Source organism: Emys orbicularis, chromosome 4, assembly GCF_028017835.1.
Source record: "Emys orbicularis isolate rEmyOrb1 chromosome 4, rEmyOrb1.hap1, whole genome shotgun sequence".
In the NCBI taxonomy this organism is placed as follows: domain Eukaryota; kingdom Metazoa; phylum Chordata; order Testudines; family Emydidae; genus Emys; species Emys orbicularis.
The window spans coordinates 88,580,576-88,603,408 of record NC_088686.1 but is presented as its reverse complement, the minus strand read 5'-3'; the positions used below and the strand labels follow the sequence as shown (position 1 = coordinate 88,603,408).

General features: G+C 40.8%; 1 protein-coding gene across 3 annotated transcripts in view; it reads right to left on the bottom strand.

The window, feature by feature from the left end:
- The window catches only part of NELL1 (neural EGFL like 1), a 445,942-nt gene that overhangs the window by 365,501 nt on the left and 57,608 nt on the right, over positions 1-22,833 (bottom strand). For 2 of the 3 annotated variants that reach the window (XM_065402716.1, XM_065402717.1), the window contains exon 4: positions 20,862-21,032. The exons of the other annotated variant lie outside the window; for it this stretch is intronic. In XM_065402716.1, coding sequence (XP_065258788.1) covers positions 20,862-21,032 — 171 coding nt within the window. The remainder of the gene's footprint in view (positions 1-20,861; positions 21,033-22,833) is intronic. 3 annotated transcript variants of the gene reach the window in all.

Genomic DNA, 22,833 nt, shown 5'->3' with positions numbered 1-22,833 from the left:
AACACCTTTTATTCAGGCTCTCAAAACACTTTAAAATAGTGAGTAAAATATTATCACCATTTTACAATACGGAAAACTCAAGCATGGAGAGGTTAAGTGCCAGCAGCAGAGCCAGGAATTCAACAGAAGACTCTGGACTCCCCTTCCCTTTGCTTTGACCGCTAGCTATAGTACCACTCTTCTACAGCCAGGAGGCACAGACCCTCTGCCTTATATCAGAACAAGTGTGGTACTATAGGGAGGCTAAGGAAGATGATGAAATATATTTCCATTACTCTCTAACTCATATTGTTCCATAATCATACCAACAAGCCAGTCAATTGAATAGGCTCTGAACATGTCAAGTTCTTTGACTTGTAATGTATCTGTATGTTTAATAGGAAATGGATGAAAGGGTTTTTTTTCTTCCTCTCTCCCACATTAGCATTATAGCTGTAGCTTTAAAATGAATGTGAGCAGTTTCCAATATAAAATACAAGTCCATCAACAACTCACTACACAGTTATCCTTCAATTTACACTTTCACTAATTTTCCCGTCTGTTCAAGCTCAGGCTCAACTAATGTCATCATTGATTTTTATTTTCCTGAGCTCCAAAATGATCTGAATTTTGAAGAACTTTAGCAAAAGCATTGCTAAATTTAAACATCAACATGAATGCAGTCAAAAATAAAGACACATACTCCTTGCACATTTGTTTATCCTGAGGAGGAGGAGGAAACAGCTTGCCGGAATAATGGGAGAATAATCTGTCTAAAAAGCCACAGAAAGGAAAAAAACTTTGTATTTTTCAGAGATAAGAAAATAGTTACATTGAAACTCGACAACTTAAGAACATGAGCAGAGAGTTCAAAAGAGTTCTTCAAATAATTCCGTGAGTTAATTGCTTAAGTTTATGGTAATTACAATCAACCCTAATTCATCACACTTCTTAACATGCTGCAGTACAAAAAAGGCATTCAAAGTTAGATTCAGAGCTCTGGGATATTTTTGTTTTTGCTAGGTAATTACCTATCCTATCTGTAAAATTCTCATGCTGAGCTATTTTACTTGTTTGGACAGCAAAACAAGGCGGTATTCTTCCAAACCATGTTTTGGGAATTATGGGAATTTTGCACGTATTATCTCTATCAATATTTTAAAATGTAAGCATCTCCTTTCTGCTATAAACACATGCAAAATTAAACATCTACTCAAATGCAAAACTGCTTTAAAAGGCTGAACAAGGCACAGAGTAATTGACATGCTCCTTGCGAAAGCGAGTCACTGAATTACACAATTACATTAGGAATTTCTCTTTAGATATATAGCACATCTTTATTCATGACTTGGGTTAATAACATCCTCTCTGGAAAGTGTCTAGTCTTTGTAAAATACTAGTCAATATTCCATGAAGAACTCCATTTTCTGCTAACAGACAAAGCCCCAATGTTTTAAACAAAGCAATACGGTGGCTTCTACAACACTACTTATGAGAGAATATTGGATTTTTATTTACCTGGCTTGGTAACATGCTCTAAAGGGACTCCATGAAATCTGTCTTCAATTATATAAGAAGAATGAATTTTTCAATGTAAAGCATACAAATCGACATGCATTATACTGTAGGTCAATAACAGAATATAAGGAAGACAAATGAGATACAGGCCAAAGTGGTTTATCTTTGGCTTTCCTGAGGAGATAACAAAGGTTTTTGTCCTTTGTGAGGGAAAGCTATAATGACCTATCTTCCAGTGTCCTTTCAGAAGGTCCCATTCATATGGTATATGCTCTGTGGTAATTGACTTCATTTTTCTCTGTGCATTGTTCCATTCTAATTGCATTTCTCGAGCATCTAGCTTCTCCCTCAGGCGACCACTCAGATTAAAAATAAAGGGCTTTGTGCCTTCTTCCATGTAGCTTTTGATGTCTAGGAAGATCTTCGTGTGTGTAGGCTCCATGGCAGATATGAAATATATTTTTTCTAGATCTGACCATTAAATCTATTTATAATTAATGTGCAGGTGTCAACTGTAGAAATTGATCCGTGTGGGCTTAATTTTTACAAAAAGGGTATTTGGATGATATCTTATTCACTGATTATGTGAACAAACCTTATTACCACATATTGCTTAAGTCAGCAAAACATGAAAAGGCCACTGCAAAACTGCACAGCCTATCACTGCAACAAAACATAGGCTACATTCTTGGCAAATTAAAAGGTTAAAACTCATATCTGTATTCCTAAAGAAAGAAACAGACTATAGCAGACCATGAGGAATATCATACTGCATACAATACACTGTCAACATGTAAGAACTAAATCCAAGACTAAAACAGCACACAGCCAACAAAATAATAATAATAATGCAAAGCTCAACAGGTAGACAAACTAGATGCCTTTGATAACAGGATAAGTATCCACATGAACAAAAACTAAAACCAGTATCAAAAAGAAGCTTTTGTGTCAATGAATAAGAAGGAATTGATTGTTCATAATAATACAGTGAAGGATTAATAATCCGAGGATTTAATGAAGGTTAAATCAAAGGACTTTACAAATATTAATGAATGAAGCCTCACAACCCTGTAGATCCCCAGGGAACAGCAGCACAGTAAGGCTAACTGACTTGCCCCCTACATCAGATCTTCTGCCTTCCAGTTTCATGCCTTAATCATGAGAGCACTACCAGAGTTCTGTAGCACTACCAGAAAAGGAAGACTTCATTGAGACTAAAGCCTGCCCCCCGCAGCCCCTTAAGAAAGTTATGAATGGCATTTGCTAATGGGGGAAGCCCTGGAGGAGGACTTGGGAGCAAGGGGCTCTCAAGCCAGTGCAAAGACACAGGGCTATGTGCTGATGATCCCATGTCTCATGCAAATCCATTGAGATCTGTGCAGCTCTAAAATGACCTTCCATGCTTTTCGTTATTGAGGGGGAGGGGCTAAGTACCCTACTTCTCAGGAGAGCAAACCCTGCTCCCCTTCCCTCCCCCCCCCCCCCCACACACACACATGGATTTTCTGGTAGAAGGAGTGATCTGGTCATGAAACAGTGTGCTGTCCCCAACTAGTTCCAAAAAAAACCTTTACAAATTCCTTGCATGTCTCTCCCTTGTTCCACACTCTGGGTATCTCCTCTTCCTTTTCCCTGCTTTTCTTGGTCTCTCCCTCCCAGTTCCCTTCTATGTTAGGTTGTTTCTCTTCCCTTTTTTGTGTTGTCTCTCACTCCACCATTGTTCTATTTTCTGTCAAATGATTAAAGTATATAATACCCATACAAAAAATATACCTACATTAGCTGCACATTCCAGCTCACCAAAGAAAGGTATGCAAATCAAATAACATATTTTACAAGCAAGCATCTCAAATAGCCACCATGACACAAGGAATAGAATAATACAGAAAACGTTGCTTTTAAAATTATAAGATCTATCAGGGGAATAATTGTAAAATGTTCATAAAACACCATAAGTACACACACACTTCCCATCATACATGAACACACTCCATAATAATTTATATTAGGTACTTACATAGCCTCCATTACCTCATCATATTTAATGTATTTTTCCTCCCAATGCCCTGTGAGGTACAGAAGTATTTTTATCACCATTCTACAGATGGGGAACTGAGTCAGAGGGTATGTCTACACTGTAGTGTATGCCCAGGCTCAGACTCAAGCCCAAGTCCCCCTTCTGTCTACCCACACACACACACACACACACACACATCTATCGGACTCAGGCCAGCAAGCCCTCTGGACCTGAGCCCTTGGACCCAACAAGAGGGGTTTAAGCCATAGTCCCAGTGGAATTTGGCTCCATAGTGCATCATTTTACAGCATAGACAGAGCTTGGTCCCAGGTCCCTCAGATTCATGTCCAGAGAGTATCTCACAATCACATGGGCCACTGTTCATATGCTTCCTATCCCAAGACTAGCCAATCAACTTGCAGAAAACTGAAGCAAGTGTCTGGTTCAAATACAGCTGCTCAGCTTTTAATTCTTCCATTTAATTATGGATTGCTGAGCTCCAGAGTGAACCTGCATTAGCTTCGGCCACTTACAGGAAGAAGTCCTTTGCCAAGCACACGGCTATGTGGTCACAGGACCACAGTCAGATTCTGGTAAATCTGTGGTACAAGGTGAGCAACATGTTCAACTTCAGTAAGAGTATCAGAAATGACCACATGTACCAAGAAATAGCGGATAAGTTGACAGTCTGGGGGATTCAATGGACTGGTGCCAGTGAAGAGAGCAGATCAAGTGGCTCAAGAGTAACTAACAGAAAGCCAGGGATGAAAACTGTACCTCTGGGAACTTTCTGTCATCCTGCCTCTTTTACGAGGACTTTGACCGGGTGCTGTGTACTACACCAAGCCCTGAGCCCGCAGCAGTTCACAATAGCCTGGTCAGCAGGACGGTGACCTTCTGATCCCTGAATCTAATATAGCATAAACGGGGAGCTAACAGGTGCTGGATCAGGCTAGCAAAGTGACTATGGTGCTCACACCAGTCCCCAAGGAGGCTTTGCACCAGAGCAGCTGCAGCACATCCTGGGTCCATAGTTGTAGGAGTTGTGTGGTGACCTTCCAGAGAAGCAGCTTCATGGAAGTTGAAACCAACAGCAGAAACAGAAGACACAGAAGTAGGTAAGTGTTTGGCTCCAGGTCTGTTGTTATTAATATACAAATGGGAGTTTGTTTATGACCCAATGCAATTTTTATTACAAACTATGTATGTAGCAGTGTATATCCAATAATGGAGAAATGCACACCAGCAACTTGACATCACCCCACTACAAACTAGAATTCAAAATGAAGACCAGGAAGCACAAATAGTTGAACGAGCACTCAACATTATTATTATTTTTTTTAACGAGCTACTCACATTTTCTTACAAATATGTACTGGGGTGCTCAAAATAAGAACCATATATTGCCTTCCCTTTTAGCACACCACACTGGAGAACTCGCCCATGCCACAGCATTACGAGCCAACTATAAACAAACTGTACAGGGGTGAGGGGAAATGTAGAGCCTGGATGACAAAAATCAATGTCTTAAATACAACAGGGGGTTGTATGCAGTCCAGTGCGCCAGGGTATCTGTCTATGCAGTTCTTTGAGAGTTCATATTATCATGTGTTTTTGTATATAGTCCACAGATAGATGTAGTCAGAGCAGGCTGTATCGTAAGCTGTAGGGAGTCAGTAATCCATGTGGACACTAGCACAGCATCCCGTTGATTCCCCTGTGAATTTTAACCCAACCCAGGGTGCTGATAAGCTGCAAACTTTTTCCATACTAGGAACTCCAGAAAGGTAGTCACATTTCAGAGAAGGGCATATTTTCCAGGCCCTCCTCTATAGGACACCTGCCCACTCCACTCATGATGTGTTGCTCAGTCCCCATATACTTGAAAACCTCTGTGACATGCATGTGTGGCTTGCCACCAGTAGCTTGGAATAGAATATCTCTGCCATTCAGGAACCTCCAGGATTGTTATGTTCTCCAGAATGCCTGAAAGAACTGAGTCACATTAGGTAGTAAACCATAGCAACCTCTCCTCCCCTGCCTACAATGGTCTACAATTTTTAAACATATTGCACATGTATGTTTCAGCTTACTTTGCGCGTACTCTTTTCACTCTGATTCACTCTGTTGGGCCCATGAAGCTTCTGGGAATGGAAGCATTCCTCTAAATCTATATTGAACCTGAGTTTTACAAAGTATCATTTTTTTGACCTTGAGATTCCACAGGCACCTTTTTCTGAGGATGCTCCGAACATTTTTTTGAATTACTGAGACAATAAATGTACTGTTTGAGGTCTGCTTTCAGGCCCTTTCGCCTCAGCACCCCAGCCAGACTCCAGCAGGATCCTGGGATTTTGAACTGTTATGGACTGGTCAAAGACGAAGCATTTGCATGATGAACTTATGGTAGACCTCCTGGACAGAGCCAACAAGCAGGTACAATATGAAAGGGAAAAGGATTCATGGCAAGTGGAAAGGCACAGATGGGCAGCAGAGCACTAGGAGAGAACTGCAGCATGTGAGGAGAGACTTGCAGCACAGTTTCTGGAGTAGGAATATTGGTTGAGGGAGGAAGACAGAGCTCAGCAGAAAGACCTGTTTGAGAGGCTGCTTGTGCTAATGACCACAAGAATTCAGACTCCTGCTCCACCGGCACCACATCCTGAGTCCCCTCCACAACATCATGTCTTGCAGACCAGGAATGCATTAGACAAAATCATGGTTGGGTGGCCCATGCAAGCGGGACTGAACACTAGTTGGACAGGGTAAATGTACCCCCAGCAGTCCTCCACCCCTGTGCAGCAGCACCAAGAGTATGCTAAACATGCTAGAAAGGAGAAGGTGGTGAGAAGGGGTCCAAGGGACACACAAATGTTGGCAACTTGTTAGCACTGGTTTCCAATGTTTTGTACTAATCAACGTTTTTGTTATGCACTTTATTTTATTACTGGTTTGGGTGTTGGTTTATTACTGGTGTTTTGATGTTGTATAAGCAGCTGGCCCGCCTGAAAATGCTTTAATAGTGTTTCTTGTAACACTGCCATACTCACAAAGGCTTTTGTTTTATTTAAGGAGTCTATTACCATCACTGCATCACATCATATAATATGTATTTTGAAGAATAAAAATAAAGACATGAAAAGACACAATTGGGAAGCTGCATCCAAACACAATTTCTCAATACATCTATTCAGATCAATCCATAATAAAACCCCACAATTCATGTCACACAAACCACCATCCCCCACCACACTGCATAGGCAATCAACTCATCCACAATTAACAGTTCATGACAATCACACACCCCCATTCATAGCATACAGCAAGAATACTTCATTTACTGTAAAAACTGCTGCACAAATAGATCCATAAACATACTATTCTCTCTCTTCCATTGCAAGCGCACTAAGCATCCCTGATTTCAGTTTCCCATGTACATCCTGCTAAAGGCCGGGAACGGTGAACCGCAGCCACTGGGAGCTGCAGGGGGCCAGGCCTGTGGACGGTCAACGTAAACAAAACGTCTCACGGCCTGCCAGCAGACTACCCTGATGGGCCACGTGCTGAAGGTTGCCGACCCCTGCATTACTGTCATAAGTCCATCCATGGGCAAATAGCTCACCTTTGAACATAAGAACATAAGAAAGGCCGTACTGGGTCAGACCAAAGGTCCATCTAGCCCAGTATCTGTCTACCGACAGTGGCCAATGCCAGGTGCCCCAGAGGGAGTGAACCTAACAGGCAATGATCAAGTGATCTCTCTCCTGCCATCCATCTCCATCCTCTGACGAACAGAGGCTAGGGACACCATTCTTATCCATCCTGGCTAATAGCCATTTATGGACTTAGCCACCATGAATTTATCCAGTCCCCTTTTAAACATTGTTATAGTCCTAGCCTTCACAACCTCCTCAGGTAAGGAGTTCCACAAGTTGACTGTGCGCTGCGTGAAGAAGAACTTCCTTTTATTTGTTTTAAACCTGCTGCCTATTAATTTCTTTTGGTGACCCCTCGTTCTTGTATTATGGGAATAAGTAAATAACTTTTCCTTATCCACTTTGTGAATTCACAAAGATTGTAAAGAGTACAGAAAGGCATAATAATGCGGACAGCATTGATGACAATGGAATCCAAACGGGTCTGTAAACAGTTCCAGCAGGATTTCAGTCTGTCAAATGCACATTTAATCCACACCCAATTTTACACCCAATAAGAGTGTAATTAAACCTCCTTTCGCCAGATCAGGATATGGTTTCATAAACCAAGGTAAAAGGGGGTAGAATAATAATGGGGGCAGTTACTCAATTTATGACAATGTTATTTGGTGGTAATAGTGGCCTGTCCTGTCCTTGAAGGTAGACACCCCACTGGCAGAAAACATTGTCACCATGAACTTTTGCAGTGCAGCCCAAGCAGGATAAGTTCTTCAAATGGTGACTTTTACATGTCAATGTCTCCAGTTGCTGAAAATGTACAGACCCAAACATTTCTTGGCAGGATGTGACAACTTCCTGTCAATTGCCACAAGATGGACAATGAAGTTTTCCCACAATGAATCACGAACAAAGGGCTAGAGCAGATGGAGCTGGGGGAGGGGCTAGGAAACCTGCGAAAGGCTGGTTTGACTCAGGTCTGCATAATGCAGTGTAGACACCAGAGCATGTGTGAGAGACCAAGGTCCAGCAATTCTAAACCTAAAGTCAATATTCAGTGTGAACACTCAAGCTCAGGCTTACAAACACTCAGCCTGCGGGATCCCACTGACCCCAGAGCTTACACTGCAGGGTAGACATAACATAAGTGACTCACATAAGAAGTCTGTGGCAGAGCAGGGATTCAAACCCAGATCGCCTAAGTACTCGGCTATTTCCCTAACCACGAGAGTATCCTTCCTTTCTAACAAATATGATAGTTTCCTCCTGCAATGGAGATTTCTCATATACAACATGCGGCAATAATAAGCTAAAGTCAGCAAGTTCTAGGGAGAAAAAACACACACACACACACACACACTTTGGGGAATTCCAAATTACCTGGTTGCACCAGAAACACTGCTTTGTTCATATTAATGGCAGCAGATGCAAGCAAACATGGATTAACCAAGAGTTGTGATTAAGCAGGACTCTGATAAATGGGTTATACTGTAAATCCAATATGGTAATACTTCAATTAGAAAACCCCCAAATCATTTAACTTCTTTTCAATCTAAAATACCTGACATTATTAAACATAAGCAGCATTATTAAATATTCCAGCATTGCTCTTAAAACAGTACATCCATGCTTGATATGAACTAGGTTTAGATATGAACTAGGTTTACCTGATTCCTGAGGTTTCTTTACTGTTAACTTTAATAAGAACAAACCAACTTTAGCTTGTGTTTTGCTGCATCTAGAGTTGCGAGCTGAATGACCCTTATGTCCCAATCCCTAGTTTCCTCAAAGAGGCACTCAGATCCTACTATACTCCAGGGTTGGAGCTAATTGGCCCCACCAGGTGTGGCTGCCAGGGAGAGTCTGATGAAGCTGTACATTTCTGTGCAGGGACTTAGTATCTGACGCTAGGGTGAATCGTCAAAAAAAAGAGTCCTACATCTCTCAGCTTGATCCTAAAGTTTGCCACCCCATTACAGGCATGTTCCCCTGTAAACAAACTTTTAGCTTACCTTGTTTGCATCCATCTATATCTTTAGATTCTTTAAATGTGCTGGTGATTGCTTAGGTCACGTTCCTGAACGAGATAGTCTTTAACAGCATAGCCAATGTTTTCAGAAGTGTCCTCTTTGTTTGGGTGCCTCAATGTTTGTTCCAATCTGAGACACCAATTGGGGTTTGATTTTCAGAGGTGCTGAGCACCCACAATTCAGCTGGAGTTTCAGGTACTCAGCACTTCTGAAAGTCATGCCCTAGGCTCCTAACATAGGCCACCCAAAAATCAAACTTTGAAAGTTTGGCCTGTTTATTTTGTGCATCCCAACAGCATGAAGAAAGTGCTGATTATAGCAGGTCATTAAATAAGTCTCTAGCTGCAATACTGGCATTTGTCTGTGTTTTCAGTTCCTTTGAAAGGATTAAGAACTCCTTTTGGAAAGGGATCCCAGGTTGTCTCTACATGCTTCTCTTTCTACTAGCTGTCTATATTCTTCCCAATGAAAATGTGCCAATACCTATGTGATTGTTTTTTAATAGTGTTTACAGATAGGATGCATTATTTGACGTGTCTTCAGTTTTGTAACAAGTTTAACTGAACTATTCATCAAGATTTCAGCTCTCTGTTTCTGACAAAAATAATCTTCTTGTGAGAAATTCTGATTTTTCATGCTGTCTCCTCTGTCATGCTATAGGAGTTCACAATCGCTGAACAAGAGGAAAGCAATTTAGATAAAATTCAGGTTTTGTAGGAAGACTGTTGCTATTAAATTTGGAACATACAATAGCCAACTGTTTAATCAAAAAATTATTGTTCGGCTCTGGAGGGTGAAAAAGGGAGGTGTCATATAATAGCATTGTGCTAAATAAACTAGAAAATGCTTGCTCAGGTTTAAAGTTCTTTTCAAGCTCAAATTTAATCATTTAAACTATAATGGTACATTTCTGATAAACCATTTCACTGATTTTCGTATTACGATCATCAAGATAAGCTTCCCTACTTATCAGTTTAATTATCCTTTCCCTTGCTGATCTCCCACACTACAAAATTTAAAAATAAAAAGTGTATCCAAAAATGTTTCTTTAAACAACCTCTTTCAACAACAGAGGAAGTTAACTTTCAATTCACTATAAAAAGCCTAAGAATGAGACATAACAAAACAAAATTGGGGTGTTTAGAAGAGAACAGTAGAGTGTTTCTTTTGACAAAAAACACATGTGCACAGGGCAAACCCCAAAGAGATGTTAACATGTCCAGTTTGACCTGTCTTTATTTAAAATGTTCATTTGCAAAATATTCTCATTTAAATCTAAGTAATAATAAATATTTCAAATGTAAGCAACTAAGCTGACATTTAAAATGTCTGTAAATGGGTTCACTCACTGCAGGAGCACCTCCCTGTGGCCAAGCCTGGCATAGTGGCTGTCTCCCTGTATGGTGCTCCTGCTGACCATCACTCCTTTACAGGGGTGCTCTCCCTTCCCACAACCTGGCCCTCCGGCCAGGTCACACTTTGTTACCCCAGAAGGGATGGACTAGAGTTCAACAACCCTATAGTTAAATGGCCTTCTGTCTGTCTCTGTGCTCCCTGGCCCTTACACCCCTAACCTCAGAGGGTTTCACCCCAACTTCCTTGGTGGCTGGTAGGAGAAACTAGGCCCTCACTCTACTGTGGGTTCCAGCCCTGAGACCCATACCTACCCAGCCAAGGTGTACTCCCTCAGACTCCTTGCTGCTTCCCTGGACCTCTTCTATTCCCCAGAGACTGACTACACATTCTCCCCCTGCAGCCCCTTTCTGCTTTTAAAAAAAAAATAAAAGGCGCCTCACCACTTCCTAGCTTTATAATCACCACCCATCCCTTCCCCAGCTTGGCTTCATCATCTTTTACAACTGGCTTTCTCTCTCTCTCTCTGGCAGAGGGGCCAGGTATGTAAACTGGCCTTTCAGGCCCCATTAATCCCTTGTCTACATGGGCCCCATGGCCTACATGGTGTACACATCCCATCACAACCTCTAACAAAGCTATGGATGACTCTTTTGTCCTTGCTTTTTTGACTATTAAACTACAAATGACCACTGACATAATATCCATAAGAAAAGTTGACTGTGCTTGCTAGTTTAGGGGCAGCATAATTAGTGTAAGTCTTTGAAGTGAGAGGAGCATTAGCGCAGCAAGAATCAACAGGAGATTGTGTAAAACAGTCCTAGAAAAGCCACTGGGTTATTATTGATGCACAGAAGAGGAGAGGACCTGTTTAAAGCATACGGTGACTACAATATGGAGGGTAAATATCCATACTAATAGTAGCACCTACCTCTTATATAGGACATTTCATCAATTGATCTCAAAGGGCTTTACAAAGGAGGTCAAAATCATTATCCCCATTCTACAGATGGGGAAACTGAGAGACAGAGAGATTAAGTGACTTGTCCAAGGTGACTTGGGCTGGTCAGTGCCAGAATAGAATGAATAGGACCCTGGTCTTCTGAGTCTATTAGGCCACACTGCTTCCCCATCTTCATACTAACAAGTAGAGCATTCACAAAAGTAAAGGGTCCCAGTGGAATGACTAGAATCAGATACACTGTGGGAAAGTATTGTGGGAAAGTACACAGGACAAAATATGCCTAAGTTCCCTGATTTTCAGAAGAGCTGAACTCCAATTTAAGTCAGTATGAATTTAGATGACTAACTTTAACCATCTACATTTGAAAATGTTAGCCATATGCTGAAGCTTCTTTCCCCTAGTTCCGGAAACACACCTCAGCAACACCAGCAACACTTCTGCTATTGCAGTCTTTGACCTCTCATAAGCAGACACTGCTAACAGTCTGAATGTAGTAACATGTAGCAGTGGTTTTTATGATGCATGCAAATATCCACCAGGGAGTAGGAGACAACCACCAAACCCTGTTTTATTTGTGACCTAAAGCTGGTCTAGAACTCATATCTCCAAAGGAAAAAGAACAGCTTGTATATTAAAGACCTGAGCCATAGCCCACTGGAATGCCTAAAATTCCCCTTAACATCAATGGGCTTTGTATCAGGTGCCAAACAATAGCACCTAAATGCCTCTGCTACATTTTACTAGCAGGAGAACTATCAATATTATGCTCTTTCCCAGTTATTACCATACCAATACCCCCCAGAGTAATCCTTTCCCAGAAACCATCTTAGTAACCGCCTAGAAGTTGAATCTCTAGAATACGTCTCAGATGCCAATCATCATAAAATCTAAGAAAGAATGACTAGAAAAGGAAATCCTGGAAAGTGAAGGAGGAAATGAATATGATGGGTCCTCCAAAGGGGGAAGAAAGAAGAAAATCCAAAAAATAAAGCAAAAAGAGAAATCTTTAGGCAGAAGGGGATCGGGATGGGCAATAAATAAAAACTACACAAGTGTCTATGAAACAAAACAAAACAAAAAAAGACATAATCCCATCCTATGACTTGATAGTGATGATTCATGCTCGCTGATCCCATGTGACTGGGACATGGCACTGCTGGTGCACCAAAAATACCACTAGTTTAGAACAAAAATGTCAAAACATTGTTACATGGATATTTTACCACCATGACACAGAAAATCTAAGGACATTATTTCTGTTTTGCAACAAAGCACCGAAAAGTGAACCTTGGCAAACCTGAAACACCTTCCTCAAGATACGTATGCAACATCTGCAAAGCAGTAAATCCCCCCACAATGTGGCTGTGGCACACAGGAGCTGTCTGCCTCACTACAGCTCCATTCTGTGTACCTGAAGACATACCTTTGAAGCCTTAAGTGTTTGCTCACCACAAGCATGAGTTAGAAAATACTGGGCCTGATTCTCCTCCTACTTGCTCCTGTGTAAACCAGAAAGTCAATGGGTAAAAACAATATGGGTAAAAACAATGGGGGAGGAAGAGGAGGAGGAGGAGGAGGAAGAGAACAAGAACTGGTGAAAGTGAGAGAATAACCAGCCTCCAAAACTGAGCTACGCGGTTATGGAAAATAAATGTAAAATAAAAGAAAACCATGGGCCAGACACTGTCAGAGTCCCTGCTAAATATCTCAGTTTTGCTTTCCAGAATCATCTGCCGAGTAGTTAATCGCCTTACAGAATATCTTGTCACAGGAGCATCTTATCAAGAGAATAATGTCATCACTAAATAATTTGCCCATAATCAAAATAATCTCATCGATATTCCAGAGTCAATTTCTCACAAAGGGAAGGTAAGTACAAGATGAGGAGCCACAAGATTGGCTTTGAAGCATTATGTATTTGCTCCCATGTTCCTATCAAACATTCTTCTCATCCAATTTTTTTAAGATACTGTGCAATGGCATGGCAGTCTCTCCAGAGACAAACCTGGTCTCTTCCATAAACCATTTCCTTTCTCTCGTTCCATAGGCATTGCTTACATTCTTAGCTAGTTTTTATGAACTCACTTGTGGTGAGGCGATATAATCCTCATCTCAGCTTTCCCATGATATTTTCATCCACCTTTTTAATTTCCTGCAATGATGCACTCCCTGTGCACTTTCCATAATGACTAATTGGCCGTGATTACAAGTGTATGCAATAAATGTTACATTGGTTCTAAATTTAAAGTATTGGTTTTAGTCTGTAAAACACATGGTTTAGACCCTGAATAACTTACATAGCATCTTTCATTTCATAAAATCATAGAAATGCAAGACTGGAAAAGACCTTGATAGGTCATCTAGTCCAGTCCCCTGCACTGAGGCAGGACTAAGTACTATCTAAACCACACCTGACAGGCGTTTGTCTAACCTAACAACGTCCAGTGACAGAAATTCAACAACCTCCCTCGGTAATTTGTTCCATAGCTTACCTACCCTTATAGTTAGGAAGTGTTTCCTAATGTCTAAACTAAATCTCCCTTGCTGCAATTTAAACCAATTACTTTTTGTCCTGTCCTCAGTGGTTAAGAACAACAATTTATTGATGCAATAACCTTGGAATTCAGATCACCCAGGATCTCACAGTAACTGGGATATGTGGGTGTTGAGAAAGATAATATACAGATTGGGAGCAGAACACTTTCAAGGAAGGGCCCTCAGTTCGGGAACTTATTTCTCTCTGGATCTGACAGACTTCAGAGGTGAAAACCTGTCTATGGGAGTTTTTCCATTGACTTCATTGGAGCCAGGATTTCACCCCAGGGCAAGACACATCTATTCATTCAGCCTTTAGGTTGAGTGACTTGGCTTGACAAAGTGGCATTTTTCTACATTGTGTTAACTTGATTCGTTATATGTGTTTTTAAATTCTTTTATCGTTTATATGCTGAAGGCAGACTGTAAACATTGCAAAACAAATTAATTAATAACACCACATTTTTCCTCTGATTCCTCCCTCCATAAATGGTCTCAGATATGAAAGCCATTCATAAAAATAGAAACATCATTTTCTTTTGCTTTCATGCTCAGAATCAAACCACTTCTCTTTCCTCCCCAACTAGTACAAAAGAACATTTGATTGGAAATACCAAACCAGACCACGGTCCATAAAGTCCAGGATCTTGCCTACAGTAGTGGCCAATACTTGATGCATCAGAAAAAATAATAATAGCTTAATGCAACTATCCAATTGAGCAATGTGCCCATGGAGAAAAGGGAAAATAAAAAATAAAAAAAACTTGCTTGAATCCTGCGGCAATCAGTTTATTCCCTGAAGCATAAGATTAGATTACCCTTATTTCCTCAACTGGCATATTCACAAATTAAGGTTGAGCTAAAATTATAGAATTTGGATCTGGATTTCCCCAGACTTCATAATGATCTCAACTACGCTAGTTTTACCAGCTGTAATTCCAATGCCTGAGTTCAACAGCCTATCCTGCCAAAGACTTTTTATTTGATCTCTGTGTGCCTCAATTCCCTAACTGTAAAATAGGGATAACAACACTTCTATACATCCATGTTTGTTAGGTGCTCAGATACTGCAGTGATGCGAGCCAATTAAATACCTAGATACATGCTCGCCAAGATTTCTAAACATTACTTAGGATGCCTCCATTTCTGGGTATCCAGCTTGGAGCACCTTAAAGTAGACTAATTTCCAGACAGTGGAATATTCACCTTCTGAAAATTAGGCCCCTATTAAAGTATCTCAAATCAGGCACTGAAAAAGGGAGGCATTCAAAATCACTAGTTGCTTTTGAAAATCTGGGGGTGGTTAGCTAGACTCCGGTAGTGTTACTCCTGATTTACATCAGCATCAAAAGAGAATTAACCCCGCCACATCCCCAACCTTTGCGGGTTTCAGATCATTCAGAAAGATTGGGGAATATTTGTTAAATAGGGACTCAGATCTAGATTTAGGCTTTCAACAGACATTTAAGGAGGTATTCAGAACTGTTGTTTCAGCTCTGGCCCAATGCCCCTTTTGTAAATATAGCTCCAGTATTCAACTACACGACCACTTACGCCACTGAATTCCATGGGCTGGCTAACCACTCCACAGAGGACAGTCCCTTTATTTTTGGGAACTAAATTTACCTGCCTGAATGGCATACAATAATTATTTTTACAATCTGAAAAGGAAAAACCGTACGCATTTGTGATTCTCACAGTCCCCCGATCTCCTTCCTGTCTCCACAATGCCATTAGTCCTCCACACAAAACAAAACAAAAAAGTGGAAACAAGCAACGACAAAAGATTCCCTCTGAAAAATCCCCAGAAACACAATTTCACCATAGCCATGCTCTAAGAAACCACCTCTATTGTGTGGGTTTATCGCTGTGCAATAACTAACATCTAAATACATATTGGAATAATGTAAAAAGTTAATTCATAATATTTGAGAATGGCGTAATATATCTCCTTCCCCACTTAAGGAAATGACTGAATAACTCATTTGAGCCTTGTCAGTCTTGATTTAAACTTATTTCCTCTACCATTATGCATCCTCTCTCCGGCACACCGGTAGCATACAAAGATGATGAATACAAGATGTCATAGTAAAGCATAACACAATATTATTCCTGTCCTACTGAAGTCATGAACCTGTCTATCAACATTTTCAGTTTCATGAAAAAGCACTGCAAGTCTCAAAGTCTAAAAATACATTGCTACGGTCTCTATTGAACAGAAGTTAGACTCTGCTGCTACCAAGTTCTGGAACTCTGTAGACCTCTACAACTCAGCAGTCACGGAGCCAAATCATTATTTAGGACGTTTAAAAAAAAAAAAAAAAAAAAAAAAAAAAAAAAAACACACTTCAAGGCTGTTCCTCCTCCAATTGAAATTGATGGCAAAATTCCAACCAACTTCAATTGCAATAAGATCATGCCCTAAAAAAACAGCTGCCTCAGGATTCTGCTGTGCTCTGCTGTGCTCCAACACGCAGCGAGATGTGAAAGGTATCTCTGCTCCATCCCAGTGCCCCTTGTAAGCTAGTGGAGCTCCATAAGCATGTTCATGGAGTTCCCCTTGATGACCTTATGCAGCTACCTCCTTGCAAGAGAGCAAACAGAGCTGTCAGTGTCAGCTGGGTAAGGCTACAGCTACACATGTATTTATTTATTTATTTCATGGCTTCCTTCTGGTGCTGATCACCATAATACAGTGTCTGAGTACTTCACAGATACTAATGCCTTCCCCATCCCATCCATGAAACCCGGAAGTACTATTATATCACTATTTTACAGACAGGCAAACTAAGAAACACTGAAGTCAATAGACTTGCCCAGGTTCACACAGGAAGTCTCTGGCAGAACCACAGCCAGAACTAAGATGTACAGTCTCAGAGCCTTCTGCCTTAACCATAAGACCAGCCTTCCTTTACTGAATAATTATCTAGCATTGCTTATGTACAGTGGGTTAAAAATAATCCTTCTCTAGGCAATGGAGTCACACTGAACGCATCTGGAATACCCTATTGTACCTTGACTACAATAACTATAATTTCATAGACATGACAGCAACTGACATGTTATCTGGGGATATTGTTTACTCTAAAAGGTTTAGCTCCTTCATGACACACTCAAGGGGCTTTCAATGGGCAAAGTAGAAAAAATAATTTCCAATAAATACTTTAGGCCAGATACTGGGTATGCCTACAGCACACTACACAACACTCTACCTGATTAACCTCCTCTCTGATAGCTCCTGCCACTCCGCTGGGCAGAATCTTAAAGGACAAGAACAAGGAATGAAGAAAACAATGCAACAGAACTGGGTCATGGACCACATATTTAAATGTTCCTCTGTTCCTCCAGTAAAAAGCTTGGTACAGCAGGTAAGGCAATAGATCCACTCTTTTAAACAGATTTCCCACCTTACTATTTACTATATTTTTAATTAAAGTGGTAAGAAACAAAGGAATGTGTTAGATTAGAATATATCTCAAATGACAGCCAGTGTACAGCCGACCTTACTTTAAAAAAAAAAAAAAAAAGGGCATTTTAATTCCTGTACTTGGATGTTGTTGGTTTGGTTTTCTTGTTTGTTTGTGTTTCCAATTTAAAAGTTCTCATTGCTCATGCACTTTTTATTCCCTGATGCTTTACTCCAGCAGGAGAAACATAAAAGGAGCAGACAAAATATTTTTTTCAGATGGACCCCACTTCTTAGTCTGCTTGGTTTCTATTTCTATTTCTCTTAAAAAAATTAAGGAAATAACCAAGAATATCCATCAAAACTATAGGTTGCTCATCTTCAAAGTACCTTACAAACTTCAGTTGCGTATTAAAGGCATGTCAGCAGGTATATCTATTTCCCATTAACCCTTAATATTTGTAACACATCACTGGCTATGTGTAAACATTTGTTCCCCCCCACTGCTATTCAAAGGCCCAACGCAAAGGCCACTGCAGTTAATGGAACAGTTCCGATTGACTTCATCAGACTTCAAAACCCAGGTCCAAATCTTTCTATCTGTGTGAGCACCTCAGAACTCCAATATCAGACTCTGTAATAGTTCTTACTCCGAGAGTCTTCCAAGAGCATTGAAAAGAGCAATCAAGACATGGGAAGAGCAGATATTAAAATGACACAAATTTGGGCAAACTTACAGCCTTTGATATATTCACCTCACTACATTCTTCTCATTAATGCAAAGTAAAAGGTAGCAAAGGCTTTCACTAATTGTCAAGTATCTTCCTTTCGTATATCCAGATACAAAAAGGATAATTTTACACTGAATTTGAAAGACTAAGGTCAATGATTAATCAAGCACCAGGTGTCAATGTGATAGTATGAGTCAGCAGGATGTGTATGAAAGGGCTGTGGGAGGTATAAAAATGGATTGGAGGATTTGTTCAAGATTTAAAGGCTTTCAGGCTCCTTTACCTCCTGGTCCTCTCTCTAACTTTTATAGGCAGGAACCACCCTTGGGTATCAAGCCAAACCTTGTCACCAATTAGAGAGCTGATTTTCTGATCCTGACTGCACATACACTCACGACACACACGCACACCCCTTTTCACATACTCTTTTAATGCTCTAACTTGTGCACGTGATAGTTTCTAACATTTGGAAGTGACACTTTTGCACATTCCAATTCCACCATCTGCCCCCTCACAGATGTTCAATGCTTTCCAGCGTATGCAATGATATTAGTACACCAAAAGGATATATGGAGGTGTGCACACACATAAAACTGCACACATGTAAGTGGGGGCGGCGCTGAGGCCCCAGTGAAAATCAGGCCCTACACTACTCAGAGTGGTATTTGTGGTTCTCTTGGCTAGTAGTTATTTAATTAGATACACATCCCCAGTATTTATTTAGGCTGAACTGAAAGATTGGAGCAGGGAGAGCATCGCATCCTAAGGGAGATGAAAGTATTCATCTATTGACTAAAATAGCATTCTCTTCTCCTGTGATTTAATTTGTTCGATTAAGTCCGTAGGGGCACTGCTTCTTATTAGACATTCAGGAATTAGCTCAAAGTCTATGACACTAAGCCATCCTAAAACGTTGAAATTTATATATAAAAATCTACCCTACCTAATACAGGATTCTGTGTGTACTTTCAGCTGTAGTTTTTCTCCCACTGAAGATTAGGAGGGCTCAGATTTTTTGGCAGTTCTCAACAGTATCCTTTGCTGGAATTCTCTGTTTTTACGCACAACAGATCACTTTCACCTTCTTATGAAATTTACTGAAGTCTCAGCAGGACATATCGGTGCAATTAAAAAAAAGTTGATTCCCTCTTCGAATGCAAAGGTGTAGGAGGTTAAGATATAAAGCAAACTGTTCATGCCAACACTTGGCGCAAACTCTAATTAACTGAATTGAGATGCTACAGTTGAGCCAGGAACTTAAAATCGTCTCTCTTTTTTTCCCCTCTCCATTTAAACCTCTACTACAGTCTACCCTCAAGCCATGCTTTAAAGATATTCCCATTGCCTTGGAAGTTATTGCAAAAGTATAGAACCAAATAGAGGTAGTTAGATATGGCTGCATGCTGGGAGCAGAGCTGAGCTGCACCACCCCAGGGGATGCTCCAGGAAGAAGAATCCCTTCCCAAGCACAGGGGGTGTAGGCTGCACTACTTTCACATAATGGCCTGCTCTCCTCTCTGTGCTGGAGCAGATCTGCATCCTACTGTTGAGGGAATAGGGCCATAATCACATCCTAGTTCCCTTTCTAAAATGAAATGCAGAATGTAGAGGGCAATAACTTCTCCCTTGCAGGGACACTGGAACAATTTGTATAGTGGGGATGCTAACAGTCATTGAACCAAACTGTAAACCCTGTGTATAATGGAAAGCTAGCATCCCCAGCACCCCTAGATCCATCACCTATGCTCCCTAGATCATGTAAGCGCCGCAACAATAAAACTCATATGGGGGGGAGGGAGTGATCCAGCTTCTGTTGAAGTCAAAGGGTGTTTTGGTGTTCATTTCAGTGCAAGCAGGACTGAATCTATTATCTTTTCCACACACAGAACTGTCTTCAAATGCCCAATCCTGTGTTGCGTTGAGTGTCCTTGACTGCCACTAACCTCAATGAGAGATGAGTGCTCAGTATATCATAAAATCAAGTCCCAAATGCAAGCAGTTTCTCGGTTGGTAGCTTTTTGTTCCTGCTTGTGTTTTTGTTGGGTGGGGCGGTGGAGGGTTGCGGGGGGGGGTCTGCACACTAATGGTGGCAATACGCAATCCTTACAGCTTTTTAAAGGGAGGTAGCGAACTGGCAGCCAGAAAATAAATGGTACCAATACTGAACTTTTAAGAAGAGCAGCCCCTTTTAGAAGTTTCCCTTTAGAAAAGGCATTTAGGCTTTTGTTTTGTTTTTTAAAAAGGACACTTGATTAAGTGAAATGAAATTAGAAGCTCAAACAACATCTTCATATATTCTTCAAGTTTCCAGGCATGCTGAGTGAAGCACTCCACAGACAGAACAGACTGCACAACCGTGTATCACACTTAAATGTAATCACAGCTGAAAATAACATCAGCCAGTACCTACAGTACACTGAGGTATATTTAAGACTCCCCAATCAGCAATCGACCTTTCCTACATGTGTTCATAATCACAATGTACCGTTTCATTTTTATGCTTTGTTTTCTTTCTTACTCTATTGCGTTTGGTCACTTTAGAATACAGAACAGCTTTTTTCTTTTCTCCAATTGCAGTTTTGTTCCCAGGGGAGAGGAGGGGGAGGGAGGAAAGAGATGGCTTGTATTTCTCTAAAAAAAAAAAAAAAAAAATTTTACACAACACAATGTCTTACCTGTTGCAATCAACATGAAGCAGAAGATGGGATGCGCTAAGTGACAGTGCAATCTTATGCCACTGTCCATCTGCCATCCGGTACGGGAACACCTCTGTTCTTGCTTTTCCATTAAATCTGTAATGATATCTAATCTCGTCCCTCAGGCCGCTGCTCTCCAGTTCAAAGTAGCTGTATTTGAAAGATGAAGAGTCAGTTCCATGTTTTAGACTGTGTTATCCCTGCTATCACCACCATTTCCCTCCTTCTGCTCTAAGGCTTAAAAACAGTTCATGCATTTGAAAATGAACTAATCACTACATTAGGTTACAAATGTAAAACAGGTTACATAGTATGGGTGTTAGATCTTGTAGTTTATTATTTTTAATAAAAGAGTGAGATAGGGCATAAAATATTAAATAATATCACTTATATGAAGATTGCGCATGTTAAAAACACCATTAGATAGCCCTGAAGATCAAAGTTCCCTTTTTTTATCCACAGTACAAGCATCCCTCCACTGCTCTACCAATGTGCTTCATCTCTGGGCTGGATTTGAACGGGCAACCTAGAAATGATGGGCTCTATTCACATTACTAATGCCAAAGAAGAGGTACTATAGGAAGAATGCACCAGCTAATTAGCAGAGTAGTATCTACTTGCCACAAATCTCATTTTAAAATGCTTATTTTTAAATCTCTCCTCCAAAATTTGTGCTTATTCAATGTATTGACTTTTATTTTTAAGGCTGTAATGTTTCAGCTTTACAAGGAAATTAAAGTCACCAGATAGAGTAGGTCTCTCAAAACCTGGCACAGTCAAGCAGAACCCTGGGACATATATCACAACAGAACAGTCACAGGATAGCACTTTCTTGCTAACAAAACAACATTTTTATTTGGCTCAAACTTCCATCAATAGTTGCTTCACACTTGCGGGAGGAACTAGAGAGCCAGTTAATTTTTAAAGTGAGTTTAGTCCCTGTAAAAGGTACCAGACTAGCAGTCTGGCAACTGAGTCACGCCCAGCACCAGAGCAACTTCCCCAAGCTGGTCTACCAGGGACAGCCTCTAGGGACAAGAGGGGAGACTGACCTCTATGCCTGTTTAATCCTAGGCCTATCATAAAATTGCCAGGGAAGGATGTGGGAAGAAACTAACAAGAGCAGAGTGGAACTAATGAGGACTGCACAATTCTTGTGGCCTTGAAGGAAGCATAAATGCACAGCCCTCCAATGCTGTAGGTATGCTCTGGGGCTTTGGGAGGGGACTGGGCATAAGCTAAACAGTAGGAAAGAGGGAGGAAAGGAGACTCGAAGAAGAGGAAAGAGGAGAGAAAACAGAATTATTGGGAAGAGACAAGAATGGAAATGGGAGAGGAGGAAGAGACAGTAGCTGTTTGCTGGTGGTACATCCAAGGGAGCTGGGATTGCTGCACCGGACACTGCATGCTTACATCACTGGTGTGGGGAGGAAGGAGTGCTTTGCTTCACTCTCTAGCAAGCCTCTCCAAAAGAGGGAAGAAAATCAGTCTTGATGGGCCTTGCTCTCCACTGCCAAAAGGAGATTTCCATGATACTGCATTTGGAAGGAAGATGAGATCACAGAGGATGAACAGAAGAAAGGCGGGGACCCATACTGAAAGAAGACTAAAGACTGAAACACGAACTAGTGGTGTGGAGGAAAGGTAATACACCTGCCCAACTCTTGAAAGCTAAAAATAGGAAGAACTGGAGAGAGAAAATAGGGAAGCATTTAAAGCCACTGAAATATATAGGCTTAGAGAAACTTTTCTGAGGGATAAAAAGGAGAAAGATGCCTGATTAGTTAAAAACTCCAGAGGTTATTAAAAATGAAAACATTTTAAACAGCTCATTTATTCTTGGCCATTCATGCCATTTGTCTACTTTTTTCATGTTGCACAGCATTGGCAGTTTCACTCTGGTTTGTAGTCAATTTCACTCTCTGGTTCTCATGTAGCAGCCCAATGGTGC